At 42.8% G+C, this 17,490-nt stretch overlaps 1 protein-coding gene across 1 annotated transcript in view; it reads left to right on the top strand.

Annotated features, from left to right (window-relative positions):
- Positions 1–7,936: 7,936 nt before the first annotated feature.
- Positions 7,937–17,490, top strand: part of LOC119376145 (G patch domain-containing protein 1) — a 34,375-nt gene continuing 24,821 nt past the window's right edge. The window contains exons 1-6 of the mRNA XM_037646076.2: positions 7,937–8,190; positions 8,338–8,466; positions 11,306–11,394; positions 13,059–13,216; positions 14,823–15,186; positions 15,967–16,096. Coding sequence (XP_037502004.1) covers positions 8,139–8,190; positions 8,338–8,466; positions 11,306–11,394; positions 13,059–13,216; positions 14,823–15,186; positions 15,967–16,096 — 922 coding nt within the window. The 5' untranslated portion in view covers positions 7,937–8,138. The remainder of the gene's footprint in view (positions 8,191–8,337; positions 8,467–11,305; positions 11,395–13,058; positions 13,217–14,822; positions 15,187–15,966; positions 16,097–17,490) is intronic.

Genomic DNA, 17,490 nt, shown 5'->3' with positions numbered 1-17,490 from the left:
AGCGTATGTTTCAGCCAAGTGTGCGCCGGTTTCCCCATTGGGGAGGGGGCAAAGTCTCACCGCAGCGCCTCCCCCGCCCCCTTTTTGGTCAAGTTCGAACGAAAACAACTTCGCAGTGGATGCAAAAATGAAAGTGAAGCGATGACGTGTGCTTCTCACAACGGCCTACCGTTCTTTCCCGGCTTTCCGCGGTGGTGAAAATGGGGAGTAAACAGCTCCTGAGTTGAGTCAGCTCTGAGACTGCAGCATCAGTGTTCCTCGGTCACCATTATCATCAAAAACTTGCATGGCTATAACTTTGCACTTCGAACAATAACGGAAAAGGTCCGACTGAGTAATGTTATGGGGGGCGGCAGCCCCCCTCTGCCCAGGGCCTAAAGTCAGGGGGGGCCCGGTGGGACCCCCCCCCCCTCCATTTTTTAAGGAGGGACCCGGCCCCCCCTCGGCCGTCCGACGGTGGCACTGCGGCACCCATTTGACAAGTGCTGAAGTTTAATTTTTTGGCAGTAGTGCTTTGTGCGGGGAAATTATACTCTGCAATTTTCCGAATAATGATTTAATCGCGAATGTTTGGTTGACGGGGTGTCAGCAAAAAAGAAGAAAACAGGTATCGTCGTACTGCTGAATGCAATTCACTGAGACACTGAAAACCACGGGCAACGCTTCCTGAAACCACGGGTCACCACCCTGTTCGACAGAGCGTCTTGGCACAGGATACTGTTTCACGAGGCACCTGAGTGTGAAACTACCTGCTGGTGAATCACTAATGGTTTACCTTGGTCTGTTTAGCTTGCCACACAATTTTCGTTCTTTTAGTTGTGCATCACAAGTGTGCTGTAATTGCAAAGACACATGTATTTTGCCTACTTTATTAGGCAAGTGGTAGTGAAAATAAAATATAGCATTGTCGTGCCTGAGGTTCTGAATCCAGTGAGTCAACTAATGTTACTTACTTTGAGCTCACATATCTTTAAGCCTTTACATCCCGAGTTATTTTTGAAGAATCGTTCCCAGAATAATTTCATTTAATGCATGATTGGATTGACACGTTGAATAAATACCCGAAATACATTCGGAATAATATATGTATTTGTGTAGCATTCATAAGCATTTGTTCAGTTCGAGAGACAGTTGGCGTCACTGCACTGTGATCATCGCAAGCACCTCTCTTAACGTTTAATCTACAGCATATATACAGTGGAATCTCGTTGATACGATTCTGCATAATACGCTTTTCAGCCTAATACGTTTTTGTTTTATTCCCGGCCAACAGCCCTTGGAAATAATGCATTTTCATGCGTTTAATACGATCACATTTTTGGCCAGAATTGGATAATACGACCGCGAAAGTGGATCTTGACCGATATATCTAGAAATCCTGCGTTTATTCTTCGGTTTGCCAGCTCGCACCGCGCTTGTTATATATATATATATATATATATATATATATATATATATATATATATATATATATATATATATATATATATATATATATATATATAGGTATAATACAATGGAGGCGTTGTCAACAGTGATATAAATATTTAATTCCCAACAGTTTCGGGAGGGGTCCTCCCTTCTTCGGGGGATGAGTTTTAACTCATCCCCCGAAGAAGAAGGAAGAAGTGTGACGACACTGTTTCCCTCGCAGGGGGGGGGGGGGGGGGGGGGGCTCTCGTTCAGCATGTGCGGCTCGCTCAGCAACGAAACGAAGTATCTAGATGAACGGATGATAACGGCGATCGCTTATCCTCCTCCCCCCCGCCTCCCCTGCGAGGGAAACAGTGTCGTCATTGAGGGCGTTTCCGCAGTGAATGGCAGACGCGCTTTTTGGTGCGTAGGTTTCGGTATCGCCAGCAAAATTAGCCAGATTTCATCGTTCCGCGGTGATTACCAGTGGCCGCCTTTCAAAATTTTCAAAGCGGCTATGGGCTATTCTCAGGAAGGGGTTCCATACGCCCATTTGACTCGACCACTTAATTCCACTGGTTAAAAAGTTAATCTTCTTAATTCCTATAATTACTGCCGTAATTAATGTTTGTACGCATCTCAAAATGCCCCCTCCCACAGTAAAGGTGACTCGTCGTGTGTTACGTGTTACTTCTAACGAGCTGCAAATATTTATTAAGCTTGGCTTGAACATGCGAAGTAAACAAAGAACCCTCGATCCTCTACCGTTATTTATTTATGTCGACGCTTTGGTGAAAGCCATTGGTAATGAGGTATGAATCCGATTTGGGAAATATAAAACAGCGCAAAAAAGACAAGACACAGAAAAGCGCACATGTACAGCGCTGTATCTGTGCGTCTTTCTCTGTGTCCTGTCTTTCTTGCGCCGTTTTATCTTTACTAAGTATGAACCAATTCACTCGATTGCTGGACTATGATTCTGGCACCTAAAAAAAACTGCCACCGGTGAACATGAACATGCTTTACAAGGAAGTTTGCAGGGGTAAATCATGGGAGGCTATTTCTATATAACAGGTGTGCGCGATGGGAAATGAAGCTGAAGTTGAAGAAAACCTGTGTCGTTACGCGTTATAACAAAAAAGTGCCAGCATTTTATTTGATGGTTTAACCGGAATTACATATTAGCTAGAAATGTGCTAGAGCCTATACTTAAGATAAAGTCCCTAGATTTTAACTTAAGAGTTACTCTTACAAACTAACTTTGCCAACTTCTGGCTGCTCAGACCCATGCTCATTTTGATTTTGCTTGAAAGCACGATTTGATTTATATATAATAAAAAATAAAACCTGTATTTATGAAAAAAATGGCCGCCATTGCGTGCGTATTTACAGGTTGTTTCAGATAAAAAGCACCAAGGAATAAAAAAATAAGCATAGGCGCTACGCGTCTCCAATTAGCGCATTATTGTTATGAGCCTTGTAGAGCACATAAGAATTTTTTATTGTGATAGCAATTATATGGACACTCTCGGCTGACTTTTGCCGTCGCCGTCGCCGTCATGACCCGAATATGTATATGTATGTATATATATAAAAAAGGCACAAAAAAATAAAGCAGAAGAAAAAGACTCTGAAGCACCTGACCGCGGATTCGAACCAGCAAACCCTCGCTCCCCAGCGCGCCGCGTGAGACTACTCAAGCACACGCCATTCTTCTTTCCTTTATTTAATTCATGGAAAGATGACCTGTTATAGCTGTGAGCAGCCACGCATGCGCCGGCGAAATAATGGCGAGCTATTTATACACGCCATGTACCGCTGGTGGTAAGCAAATCACGGAGGAGCGTGAGCGTGTTTTCTATCACGCAACACTCCCAATTTTCTTTCAATTTGGAAACTGCCCTTGAGACGCACACGACAAAGTGGCCCTTTTCTGTACCCACTAGTGATGCAAAACTATCGGTAAATTGACTATCGATAGTATCGATAGTTTCTTTGAAACTATCGATAGTGTAAACCAACTATCGATAGTACAACTATCGATAATCTATCGATAGTTGAATCGGTAGTATCATCGGTAATATTACTAGCGATATTACTGCCACGCGTGTTTATTGCTTTGTTTTGATGTATTCGGGTTTCACCCACAGACTGTTAGCTGCATTTGACGCAGACTGCGCCGCAATGTTTGAGAAATTTCGCGATTGTTTGACATTTAAAGGTTACGCGCCGGACGCGAATATTCAAGTTTATTGGAGAGCTTACGCGAGCACCAGCGATAACGCTGGAGGGTTTGATGACTGATGTATAAAAGACGAAGCGTCCCAACGATTATCAGATTACTCGACGGCTGGCGACTGTTCTGGCCGCAATCAGTGCGCGGCGTGTATCGCTTGTATTCTGAGTTGTGATTTTCTGGGCACAAGTTCGATCAAAAAAAGAGCTTCGTATTTCCCAGTTTTCATGCAGCGTTCGTCACCGTCACAACCACGTGACAAACTATAAATAGTGGTGCGAAAAATGATGTTGTTACTGGCTGGCCAAACTGCCAAAATATTCGCGATAGCCTACTATCAGCTTCGCTTAATTTATGAGGAAACTTTTATCGAGAGAAATTATTTGCGCAGTGAAAATGGCGGCATATGTCCATCAATAAATTAATATTTAAAAGCAACCAGTTACATCTTACAGTTAAAAAACTTAGTTCTTGATAATTTTTTTTTATTTTGAAATCATCAAATGCAATATAAAACTGAAACCGCGCAGTTACACCCCATGTAACGGCTTCCTTTCCGCTACAGCTGAATAGTTTGACTTTATGACCATGTGTCAGCGGAGCACTCTGGTGAAGAACGCAAGCATGTCAAATTTTTTGCCCTCCAGCCTGCTCCTCCGGCTCCACTATGTACCACGCGCGCGGGGAACCAAATTTATTCTGCAATGAGTCCGCGTTGTTGATTTTAAACTATCGATAGTACTTACTATCGATAGCACTATCGATAGTATCTTTCACTATCGATAGTTCGATAGTGACGCGGCTATCGATAGTATCGATAGTACCATCGATAGTTCTGCATCACTAGTACCCACCCGTGATGTGGAAGAAAAAATAAACAAAGAACACCGGGCACACCTTGCATCAGACGCCCCCGTGTGGCTGGAGACGCAGGGGGTCACTTCACGCACCACAGTTTAAAAGAAAAAGAAATATCTAAGAGCGTCTGATTCTCCATTGTCGACACTTGCAGATGCAGCGCTCCTAATTTTCTTTCAATTCGAATGCTGCCCTTGAGACGCACACGACGATGTGGTCATTTTCTGTACCCGCTCGTGATGTGGAAGGAAAAAAAAAACAAACAAAGAACACCGGGCACACCTGGCACGCCTTGCATCAGACGCCCCCGTGTGGCAAGAGTCGCAACAGGGGGTCACTCCACGCGCCACATTTTAAAAGAAGAAATATGTAAGAGCATCTGGTTCTCCATTGCCGACACTTGCAGCGCGTTGGTCAAGCACATAGACGTAACAACTGTGACAGTTGTTAGTTCACGCTTGCCCTGTGCATGCCTGTGCGTTCTTTTAGGGCGCCCTTCTTTGTGCTTCAGCGGCGCGCTGCAAGTATCCAGCTGCTTCTGATTCTTCGTGTGACATTTCAATTTCTTGCTATCGCATTCATTGCTTTGCCCTTGCTGCGAAACTGTGACTTTTTTTCAGACCACAAAGCTCGACAATTAACAAAGGTCGCTTAATGAACTTTTTAAATAGTAACTCTAGAGAACAATCTTCAATACAAAAGTTGTAGCGCTTGTTCAGATACATCGATTTTTTTCAATCTATGGTAAGATAACTCCCCTGCTTAATTTTTCTCCGGCCTTTCTTTAAAACGCGCGAATTTTAAAAATTCCACGTGACTGCCGCCTAACGTGCGGCGCCTTTAGTGCCCTCAAATGTAAGTTGAACGAATTATCAAAGGCTGCTTCGAGCCCGCACATTGACTGAACAGGCTGTATAGGTGACAGCGATGGACGTTAAGCGACAAAAGGAGCATACCGTTTCAACAACAAAAAGAAATTTCTTCAAGGAAAAAGCGGCAGCCACGGAGCAAATGCCACATGAGACCGTAGGCAGCATTTGATGCAGCGTACGCGTAGGCATTTTTTTTTTCTTTTCTTTTCGCACCAATGAAGAAACACATTGGAAGGGGCGAGGGTGACAGCGCGATGAAGGACCAAGGTAAAATATTCACTCACACGTAGCGGCCGCTCTTTCGTAGATTTTTTTTTTTTTTAGACGGCACTTCCCCACCATCATTTGGCGTCCATCGCAGTCACCGCTAGCCTGCTCAATCGACCTTCGTGCGAGGAGCATCCTTTGATAACTCGTACAACCTACATTTGAGGGCCTAAAAGCGCCGCGCGTTAGGCGGCAGTCACGTGGTAATTTTTTGTTTAATTCGCTTGCTTTAAAGAAAGGCCGGAAAAAAATTAAGTAGGGGAGATAGATTGAAAAATTCGATGTTTCTGAACAAGCGCTACAACTTTTGTATTGAAGATTTTTATCTAGAGTTACTACTTAAAAAGTTCATTAAGCAATGTTTGTTAATTGCCGAGCTTTGCGGATTGGAATTTTTTTTTTGACGTGCTCTATATGGCTCAGAACAATACTGCGCTAATTGGAGACGCGTGGCGCCTATGCTTAATTTTTTATACGCGGTGTTTTTTATCTGAAACGCCACGCGCTCATACAAACGCACGCACGAACATGCATAAAGTATGGTTTAACCCCCCCCCCCCCCACCCCCCGAAAAAATTTTCTGGCCTACGCTACTGTTCTCGGCCTTTTATTTTCTCAAATGCGTACATACGCCCGTTATCACCACCAATTCTCCACTTCATAACCGTAACTGAACACTGCCGAAAAGTGAAGTGACGCAACGCAGTAGCGACAAGAAGCTGAACCGTTTATTGCTTGGCACTTGGCCTTTTTATCCTGAAACCCACGTGAGTCTAGAACACGAGCTGTGGTCGATTACATCGTGACTTGCTGACAGGTGATAAGGAACACGGGCCGGTGAGTGCGGTTTATCGACCGACGCTGCAAATAGATTTGTACTACTTTATTTATAACTGTTATTTAGCTTCGTTAAACTGCACCCCTTTCGTTGAAATCATCCATGTTCGTTGCATAGTATATATCCGCACGCATTAAGCCTCCTGCCCCGCATTCTGTCTCCCTCTTATAAGGAAGGTACTTGCCGCAAAAGGCTTGCCCTCAATCAGCACTATATACACCACATATATAGTTCACTGTATACACAGTCATCAGGCCCGTAGCCTGGAATCTTTTTCGGAGGGGGGGGGGGGGGCACTTGCTGAAGGCCTTGAAAATTTGAGAAAAACACGTATTATCATTTTTTTTTTTCAGTAAAATACCTCCCTCCATCAACGTTTCAGGGAGAACCCGGGCCCCTAGACCTCCCCCCCCCCCCCCCCCCCCCGCCCGTGGCTATGGGCCTGACTGTCATTATCATCCGTACTTCCACCCTCGATCCTCTCTATCCCCTACGTTGAGGAGCCGGTCAGAGACAGGCTGATCCGGCAGACCTTCCTGTTTTTCTCGCATTAAAAACGTTCGTACGAGGGGGACAAGGGGGGGTCGACACCCCCACCCCCAGATCAATCGAGGGGGGGGGGGTGCAAAGTGCCCCAAATACTTTTGCTCAGTCGTACCTACCCGTCATCGATTAAAGAGCAGGGTTATGGTACGCAGGCTCTTGACGATAATGGCGGCAGAAGGCCCCTGATGTTGCATTCCAAGAGCTGTTTACCTCCCATCTTTACTCCCGGAAAGCCAAGGACCAAAGGCAGGCCATTGTGAGAAGCACGTACGTCATCACTTCATTTTCATTTTTTCATTCATTGGTAATCATGTATTTTGAACTCGACAGCGAGGGGGGGGGGGGGTGCACTAAAATGAAACTTTGCCCTCGTGCTCCCTCCCTCCCTCCCCCCCCCCCCCCCCCGCCCCCGTCAAAGGCTATTTCAGTAGCCACTGCGTAAAGTCATCAATAAAAGATGTCGAACGTGCAGAAACGATCCAAGCAGTCAAAGGTAATCACAAGTCTCCCTGGTTAGGGACAACTGAATTAAAGAGAATTAGAGTACCAACTAAATTTATGTTAAATCCCGACGTTTCGGAGCTCAACCGGCTCCTTCTTTAGGGCTGAGGTGGCGTGAGGCTGGTGAGGCCAGTGAGGCGTCGAACTGTTTTTGCTTACATATGCGCTTTTGGCGCTTTGACAGGCGCGCAGACGGAGGTTATCATGCGTCGATCTTGTTTTTCACTTATATGTGAAGAAAGAAAAAGAAATAATACAGAGAAGCCAGGACTGATAAATGATGTGATGCCTGATTGTAACAAACAGGCACGTGGGTAACGTGGGGCCCCGTTTCAGTGCTAATAAACATCGTCGTCGTCGTCCATATTTTGCTTATTTTGGCAGATAGCTGCTTTTAGCTTGGCCACAATGAACGCTCCTTAACAATATGGCGGCGCGCTTGAGAGTATTTTTGTGCGTATGATGACCGTATACCACTAAGTGTACGGCTAATGTAAGATGAGATAACAAAGATGCAGCGGGTTTTGCTCTCTTGGCGCAATGGAAGAGCAAGCTTGAAGTTGAAACTGTGGTATTGTCACTGATCCGAGAACTGGCATTTCGAGATATGGCAGAAGATTACCTGTTTCTTGGTACTCCTTTGGAGGAACTTGACGAAGGTGCGATTGTTATGAAAACTGCTGATTAACGAGCGAATATTCATCTGAAATCACTGTCGTCACCTCCTGTTCACTACTTTAGATGTGAACCAACGCGTAGTTCGTTAGTATTCATGCGAATGTCACTATTTCCCTTGTTTTGTGCAGACGAAATCCCCCGGAAGAAGTTCCAGCCCGATCTCACCGTCAGAGATGCGCAGGGAAGGCGCCGGTTTCACGGAGCTTTTACTGGTGGTTTTTCCGCTGGGTACTTCAACACTGTTGGCACCAAAGAAGGTATGACAGTTCAGCAGAAGCCCTCCACGCACGCTGCTCAAACGTCGACAATATTCCGGCGCTTTCGGTTGCACAGATTTTCTCTACTGCGGGCATTTTGAACAAGCATTGCACTCTTCAAGTTCACACTGTGGTCGCATACAAGGCGGTGTAGCTAAAGTGACACCGCGCTGACTATTTGGACACGCATGTTTAGTCAAAAATGATTCTTCCTGACAACTCTTTACTATTTTTGATAATTACTATGTTTGTGGTCATAATTTAACCTTCTTGCCGCCGTGGCTCATTAGATATGACATTCTGCTACGAAGCAAAAGGTCGCGGGTGCGATTCCCAGCCGGGCCAGCCACATTCCCATGTTGCGAAATGCTAGGAGACTCGTGTAGCACTTTGCAGCATTTTCTTGAAGTAGCAGCCACGCCGACTGTACGCATGGAACTCACGTAGTGGTCTGTACAGAAAGCAACTGCAATTGGTAAAGTTCATCAACCAAGTGCAAAACGCTCCCTGGTGCAGATTGTGATTGGGATTGCTCCCCGGTCATCACGTACAAATTGCAGATATTCGTATTGCATTATTCAAGATTAAAAGAGATGGCTATAACTGCTCGTTACGAACTTGTAAATAAACAAAGCTGTGAGCAATCAGTTTCAAGGTTTCTATCTCACTGGCAGGGTGCGGGAGGTGTTTTGGAATGGTATAAAAAATATTGTTACTCAGGAAACCGAAAAATGCATTCCTTGAAAAGTGAGGAAAGCTCCATGGCTCTGAAAGGGAAGCAGTCAGCATCACAGAAGATGGCAGGTTAGCCACAACTAAAGACGACACAACGTGCACGAGAACACGAACTGCTAAATCCAAAAGCTGACAAACTAAGAAAAGCAGTTTGAAGGAAGCGCATGAGATCCTCTTCAACAAAGTTAATGAAATTACATGTGCTTCTCAACCTAAACATGTTGTAGTTATCAGCATGCACGAAAAGCATCTCAGGATGATGGAAGACCTGAAGGAAAGGTCGCAGGAATAAGTGGAAAATGCAAGGAAAATGAAATGCAGGAAGCGCGTTGTGCAGATATTAGATATGAATGAGCTACAACCGACAGTCCGAGAGTACGTAGTAATACAGGCTTTACAGCAGTTACCTCTAGGAGAGCAAGAATTACAGAAAACATCCCTGTAAAAATCATTACGGAAACTGAACCAGAATAAACAAAAGTTATTTTAAAATTATATCAATAAATTTGGCAGAATGTCCAATGGACTGGAAGAGATATATTTTTATTTCACTGCATAAAAAAAAAGATGCAAGAGATGGTTCAAACTGTAGATTCATTGCTTTAATAACTTAAATAAAGAAATTACTTAGAAATAAAGAAATTACTAAGTGTCATGGTCTTAGAGACCATGACGCTTTTTGTCTTCAGTTGAACAAACATTTTTCCACACACTGCGCTTAGTATCCTTAATTTTTTTTTATTTGTATAACTTCTTTTTTTGATAAGTTATTGCAAGGGTGCTTTTCAAACTGATGGCGTCTGTCTTTTCATACCACTGTCACACATTTTTTGTTTTTGATTACATAACGTATAATGACGCAATTGTATGGTGACTGTGTTATATTGCGTATTATGGCTGTAATTCGTATTATATTACTCCTATGCAATACTTACTATGTCGCGCACGAAATTTTTTTTTCCTCGTTTGCACGTAAAGTTATCTGTTAATCTCTTTTGTACATGTTATTTTATTCTATGTTATTTTATTCTACTGCCCTGTAATTTGTACTCTGTGGAAATCTTCATATACAATGTATTGAATTGTACTGTATGCCCCCCTCACCCTATGCCTTTTACGGGGCCTGTGAGGTATTATCAAATAAATAAATAAATAAATAAATAAATAAATAAATAAATAAATAAATAAATGGTACTAGAAAATATGGCAATGGGTAGGCTTTCAAACATTGTGTAAGACCAAGATATTAGCAATAAAGTTAAAATGTATCTGGTCATCACTTTAGTCTTTCTCGCTATATTATATGGCTTAGAATCGTGGGCTTTGCAGAAATATCCAAGGAAAAAGGTTTCATCTTTTTAGCTCTGGTGCTGGTATGCAGTTTTTAGAATCGGTCTTTTAGTCAGCGAGATTAAACAGTGATGTTCTTTTGAAGCAAATGTCTGGAATCTCAAACTAAAATTTTAGTGATTTCATGTTGGCTGCTGGTTCAATAGAGCCAACATGAAAGGTCAGAGAAAAATGGGGTTGCCAGTACATAAGATGGTTAGATCACTTTCTTCAGGCCGCAGGGAAGCATCTTGGTCAGCTTGAAGGACTTGTGTTAAACGTATCTCCCTGACAATCATATACTATGGTGTCATTCGGAGTTTACAATAATTGAATGGCGCGTAACTACATTAACAACAACCCTTCCTTGTGTGCACCGTTGAACTATTCTGGGTGTGTACGTTATTCCAGACCCATTCATTATGGCATTTCTCATTACCCTTGTATTGCTTTGGGCTATGAGGCACTGCACAGTGGAAATTTCTTCAGGTTTTTATTGGGACATAGAACATTGCATTCAATCATACAGATCATGGGCATAAAATAGCAGCCAACTTTATGACTTTGTGTGGAATGTTTGCATACGTGCCTTGACAAGCTTCGTTATAATTCTGGGGCTATTAGGTGTAAGGCTTCGTTGTTGTTCCTTTTGCTGTGGCCCACTGGGGATGGAACCGATGTTTTGATGTTTTTCTGCATGCACTGCCATTGTGTGCACACCTGCATCTTGTTGGAGTTTCTTCTGCTCTTGACAACATTACTTATATACACAAAGGTTGGACTCCTTCGACGTACAAGTCATCAAAGACAAACAAATCAGAAAATGTTGCTGCATCTAGGCCTGAAGACTTTATGGATGAAGAAGTAAGTGTACTTACATAGTGTTTTATATTGAAGAGAGAGCCTGTTAACCACCTTTGAAATGAAATGCATGGTATCTAGTGTAGCTATCATACCTCCTCCCTTTACTGTTTTCACTACATTCTTAAAGGAGCCCTGCAACACTTTTTCAGCATGGTCAGAAAACACTGGCAATCGGTAGTCGAGGCTCCCAAGAACACGGGAGCCAAACATTATAGCGCAGCACGCGGCCTGGGATTTACAATAAATTCGCAAAGTCAGCTAAAAAGCGCTTCCTCTTCTCTCGAGAAAAAATTATGCTTACGGCGTCACAGGGGGGCAGGTTCTATGCCATTGGCTGATTTGAACATGGTGCGCTCAGTAGTTACTGCGGCCGCCGCAGAAGGCCGCCACTCGACCGCGCGCGCGCACGCGATCGCACTGAAATATGCCATGCGTTCGAAGAAAAAAAAAAAAAATGTGCTCAAGGTCAAGAGGCGCGCGGGACGTACCTTCTTCCCCCGTGCCATCCCTCCCTGTTTAGCTTACAGCGCTTTCATTTGGGTGAGAGAAGAGAGAAAGCAATTACAGCGTGCCACAAATCTTTATAACTCCGCTCGTACTAAACGGATTCTATAAATTTTTGCGGCGTTCGATTTGTGAGGATATAAGTTCCTTTAGAACTTATATTTTAGAACTATTTGGAAAAGTGTTGGAGGGCCCCTTTAAGGTATAAGTGGTGTGCAAGTGGTGTGCACAAACCAAGATGGCTCTCTTTGAACAGTTTGGCTAGTCCAGACATGACGACATGTTTTTGCGTCTTGTGAAAGATGTGTGACACCATGCCTATGTAAATCATGCAGTTGCTTTCATAAAGTAACACTTGAGCCATATTTAAATAGTAAGAACTTAGATTACATGTCTAATTGAAGGCAAGGAAGTACTACTGAATGCCTGCCATATCATTTGCTCTAGCATGACACCTTGCAGCACTGCATCTGTGATGGTGCAAGGGAAGAAGACCCTAAAGGTCACACTTGCATTGCAGAACCTGATAGGCAGCATCACAAGCTTGTTAATCCACAGCTGCGCAACCTATTCACTCTCTCTTTATGGATCTTGTGAGAAAAATATTGATCTTTTTAGACACAGCTTGGTTTCTGCCCTGTGCAGATTTAAATTAAGGGAGATGTATGTGGCCACCGGATAGGATGTATGAAATTGAGACGTGTACTGCTTAAAAATTTGTTCACTCAATTTAACTTTCACAAATTAAATTAGCGCACCAATGGTAAGCAAAACAAAAATATAGATCCCTTTGCCCTTTTGTAAACTTGCTCTTATATCTACTGCTGTTGTGTGCTCTGAGGAATAAAGCACATGCGCTTGTGCATTTGCAAAGTTGAACAGCACGAAAGACGCAGACACAAGAAAACATGCTCATGCAGGACCAGTGCTGGTCCTTTGTCATAAAGCTGGCTTGAGGTCCAGCACTGGTCCTGTGTGTGTATGTTGTCTTGTGTCCGCATGCTGTTCAGCTTTGTAGATGCCAAACGAAAGCACTCGTAAACCAAATTACTTATGTATAATTGGCTGTTGTGCATCAACTGTGTTGAGGTAGCACATCACTAATCAGCTTGCTGAGTTGTCACCGTCGTGCCTGAAAACGAAACTTTTTTGTGACTTAGGACCTGGGGGAATTCGGAATCGCCCCTCAAAGGATCCAAGTACGAGATGACTTTGTTGACTTTACCGAACAACGGAAGCGACTTCGGGAGCCACCACGAATTCACCAAGGTCCAATACCTGGTTCCCCGCCATTGAAAAACCTCTTTAAGCCTGTCAGGTGAGGGGGCTTGCATGCCTGGCAGCACTTAATTATGCACGGAGTGCTCCAAGGTCAGAATGGAGTAGACCCCGTACAAAAATGTATGTAGACAGTCTATAAACTGTCTAAAAATGGGTTTAAACAGTCTATAGACTGTCTAAGCCCATTTTTGTTAGGGACATTACAGGATAGAAAAATTCTCTCTTTCCTGCCTTGCTTTGCCTTATTATCATGTCATAGTAAATTTTGCAAATGCCTGCACAGTTGGTACTGGTTAATGGGGGAATAGTAACTCCAATAGTGTGTGTTTGCACCTTTAAAGACATTTTTGTGTAGTTTGTTCTGCTCTTATGGGAAGTCGTACTGTTGTGTAATTGAATGCTTAAAGGAGGTTCTTCTCTTATAACTTGCATAATGTGGCTTCAGAGAGAATTTATTAGCACTCTTTTATATATAATCGTGCTGCTTTAGTGCAAATTTGTACAGCTGTAGTATTGAGCCACTGAGGAAGCATTTTGGAGCCTATCATATAAATCTTGGAACTGGCCAGGTAGGAGCTGAGCATATTACTGGAGTAAGTAAGTTGTAGGTTTTAACAGGGGTCGAAATGTTAGCGTTACAGAGACTTTGTATGCATTGCTGGAAGACCCCACTGGGCATTTCATTGAATTGTGGGTTCACAGACTACCATACTTCAATCATCATCTCATTTGTCATTGTTGTGAAGCCATCAAAGTGAGGAATATATGTGATGGACGACACAAAACACATGTCATGGTTCATTAACAGAGATAAAGAGCTCATTGAGAGAGACAGAGCTTAAATTTTCATTTTGTGAGAGTGAATTCTTCATATTTTGTTATCCTTCTGATTGTAAAATTTGTTCTCTGATAACTTTTGTTATTATAAAAATATGATTCTTGTTAGATTTTACTACAAATACATACAGTTCCATCCCTGTGAGGAGAGGCCCGAGTGAGGCATTCAGGGGCTTACATCTGGACAGTCAAATGGAAAGGGAAGGGGCTGTGAAATTGCGAAGAATTAGTATTTATCAAAGAACTGAAAAGATGCTGGGTACCATTTGCAGAGTTGAACAAAACTTGGTTGTATGTAACAAAGCAAAGCCTAATGGGTTTAGGGTGCTCTAAAATATGGACTTAAAATTAAACATGCAGACATCACACCTGGGAGGTGTATAAAATGTATTGCAGATACACTTTCATAGTGACCCCATCACGGTGGTCTAGTCATTATGGTGCTTGACTGCTGACCCGAAGGCCATGAGATCGAGTACCTGCTTCCGTGGGCGCATTTCGGTGGAGGCGAAATGCTTGAGGCCCATATACTTAGATTTAGGTGCACGTTAATGAACCCCAAGTGGTCAAAATTTACAGAGCCTTCCACTACAGTGTCCCTCATAATCATATCGTGGTTTTGGGACATGAAACTCCAGCAATTATTGTATAATAATACACCCTCATAGTGCTCATTGTAACCACTCTAGAGATGCTTTCCCACCAGGGCCAGCTGTGCTACTGGATAGTGAAAGGTTAGAACAAATTTGTGCATTGCTGCAAGTTTCATGTTCAGTGCAGAAATAAAAAAATTGTGGTTCTTACAGCCGGAGTATTGGTGTCAAGCTCCTAAACAAGATGGGCTGGCGTCAAGGACAGGGCATAGGAGAACGTGTAAAACGAGGAAAGCCAAAGCAAGCCCAGGAGCAAACGGGTGTCAAAGTGTATGGCTGTGCTTTGCCACCAGGCTCCGAATCATCTGGTGAAGAGGATGAGTTTGCTGCAGAGCATTCATTTGCACCAGCTGATGTAGATGATGTACTGTATGTTCCCAAGGACAACCAACATGGCATTGGATATATCCCTCTGGACAAGCACTCTGTGCTGTCAGCACCAATAGATATCGACCAACCTACAACAACTAGGTGCCACTTGGAAAAAAGCAAGAGGAAACTTGCTATTACGGGACAGGTGAGTACTAGTAAGGCTTTTGTACAGCATCTAGGGTTCATGTCCTGTGGGTCTTCCATTCTCTTCTCCTCTCTCAGCAAGTGGTAACCATCCACGGCATGTTTTAGGTAGCAATGTTACGTTCCCTCTTTTATTCTCTCCCTGTATTGCCAGTGTATTCTATTCTTTTTAGTGTATTGTAATATGTAAACGTCTTCATCAGATACAAAGGACATTTAGAGAAGTTCTCCAGGTCATTTCTCTACTGCCCAATAAATTTTAGTGTTATTTTTCTTTGCAAGTCTTACTTAGTGCTTGCAGTCATTTGTGTCATCATGCTTGAAACCTCGTTTGTTCCATGTCTAATCATGCAAAGACATAGGGTATGAGAAAGTAATGTATGGGTGAGCAAAGAAATCTTTGAAGCAACAGCCGCTATTCTGCAGGTGCATGCTAGGTGACACCACAGTACTGCGTCACATGAAAAGTGGAAACCTCACCGAAGCGTGTAGTATCTGCGCTTTGCTAATGCAAGTCAGTGAATGTGCACCTGAAGCAGTGATTGATGAACTAGTGCACACGCATGAATTGGTGCTTGCACAAGAAAAACATGAAGCCCTTTCAGTCACAGTTTGATGTCAGCTAAAATGCAGGGCAATATTGCTACTTGTTAGCTGCCTGTAATCTGCTAGTTACTTGTTAAAAATTTTTAACTGCAGAACATACTGTTTTATTGTCTTGAAGGTGCATGTATATATTCAGTAAAAATTAGCATCTCTAATTCTTTGTACTATTTTTCAGGCATTTGGTGTTGGGGCTTTTGAAGAGGATGACAGTGATATTTACGCCCGTGAAGATATGTCTCAGTACAGTTTTGAGCTAACTGACGAACCTGAGGACAAGCCTCGCAAGGTGCTTCCTGCCATTGAGGGTACGAGTCTAAGCTCACTGGCTTTGTTTTTCATTGCATTTTGTGTACGTGTGGATGCCATCATAATCTGAAACATGCATGGATGGGAATATACATTATAACATTCTGTGCTCACATAAAGGGAACTTTAGTAACCAGTCTGGCTACATTCAAACTGCAACCTGGCGTTCAAAGCAGAGTATATTGGTATGGTGCCCTCCCAGTTTTGCTATTGTGTGCTCTGCATTGGGTGACTTTGAGAGATCGCATGCCATAATCTGTGTTGCTCTAATTGGTAAGCAGTGCATCACACGTAGAGGTTGCGTATGTAACATTGACTCTCCGGCTGGTAATCGGGCTCCCTGAAGGAGAAGGACAGCAGGTTTCAATTTGAAGTTTCAGCTGTTTTTGCATTGTGTCCAGCTGATTTATACTTTGGAGACACAATTGCTACTGTGGCATCTATGCATTCCACTCATTTATTTACAATGCCCAAACTTGGTGAGGGGCACTTTAAGGTGATGTGCATCAACAAATGAGCTCTACTCGCTCTGCAAATTACAGTGTTCAGGTGTCTAATTACTACATTTTCGGTATGTAATTTTATAAGTTTATAACCAAGTAATTGATGGGCCTTCAGATAGCCTTTTTTATGAGGCTCCTGTAGATTGGTAAAAAGAAAAAAAAAGAAATCTTAAGACCCTACACCTAAAACGAAACTCGCAGAGATTTAATCTGTCGATTGTCATCGACATCTACATATTATGTGAATGCGTAAATTGTTGCAGCGTGGTATGCTGACATGTATTGAGCTGGTGGGGCCCATGCACCCATTGCAAAATCAAAATGCATAGAGTGTCTCAACGGTAGCCTGCACGTTAAAGTCTTAATCCTCTGAGTGTCATTTTTTTTCGCAAGATGCATACCCACAGGGTCGATCTTTTTATTGCTGATTTAAAATCTTCAGAGTGACCTTTCTCGTAAAGAATTCACCCTATTAGTTTTAGAGCAATTATAAAGTGACAAGAAGTATTTTCTATGGGTATAGATGCATTGTTTATTCATGAATAATATAAATGATAATGAGAAAGAAACATATTAAGAATAGGAAAGCACACACACTGCAATGATGATGTTTCACTGGCTTAGAAAAATGTGCACACCAGATTACTGTAACATTTGTTGTAGTCAGAATTGTCCTGCTGGTATCCTGCTCCTTGGTCAGACTACTGAAATTCTAGGTCTGAAAATTCTTGCGTGTCTGTTTTTGAATGTGATATGTCACTTCTGTTGTTCTCTTGTCATTGTTCTTAAAACTGTTTTGACCCTGTGTCTCGGCTTTATTGCTCATGGTTTGTGTGAGTATTTTGTAGCTGAATGAATTGTGCACATTCGCTGACATCTTAAAATGTTCC

Source organism: Rhipicephalus sanguineus, chromosome 1 (assembly GCF_013339695.2).
Source record: "Rhipicephalus sanguineus isolate Rsan-2018 chromosome 1, BIME_Rsan_1.4, whole genome shotgun sequence".
In the NCBI taxonomy this organism is placed as follows: domain Eukaryota; kingdom Metazoa; phylum Arthropoda; class Arachnida; order Ixodida; family Ixodidae; genus Rhipicephalus; species Rhipicephalus sanguineus.
This window is presented reverse-complemented; position numbering and strand designations above follow the sequence as displayed.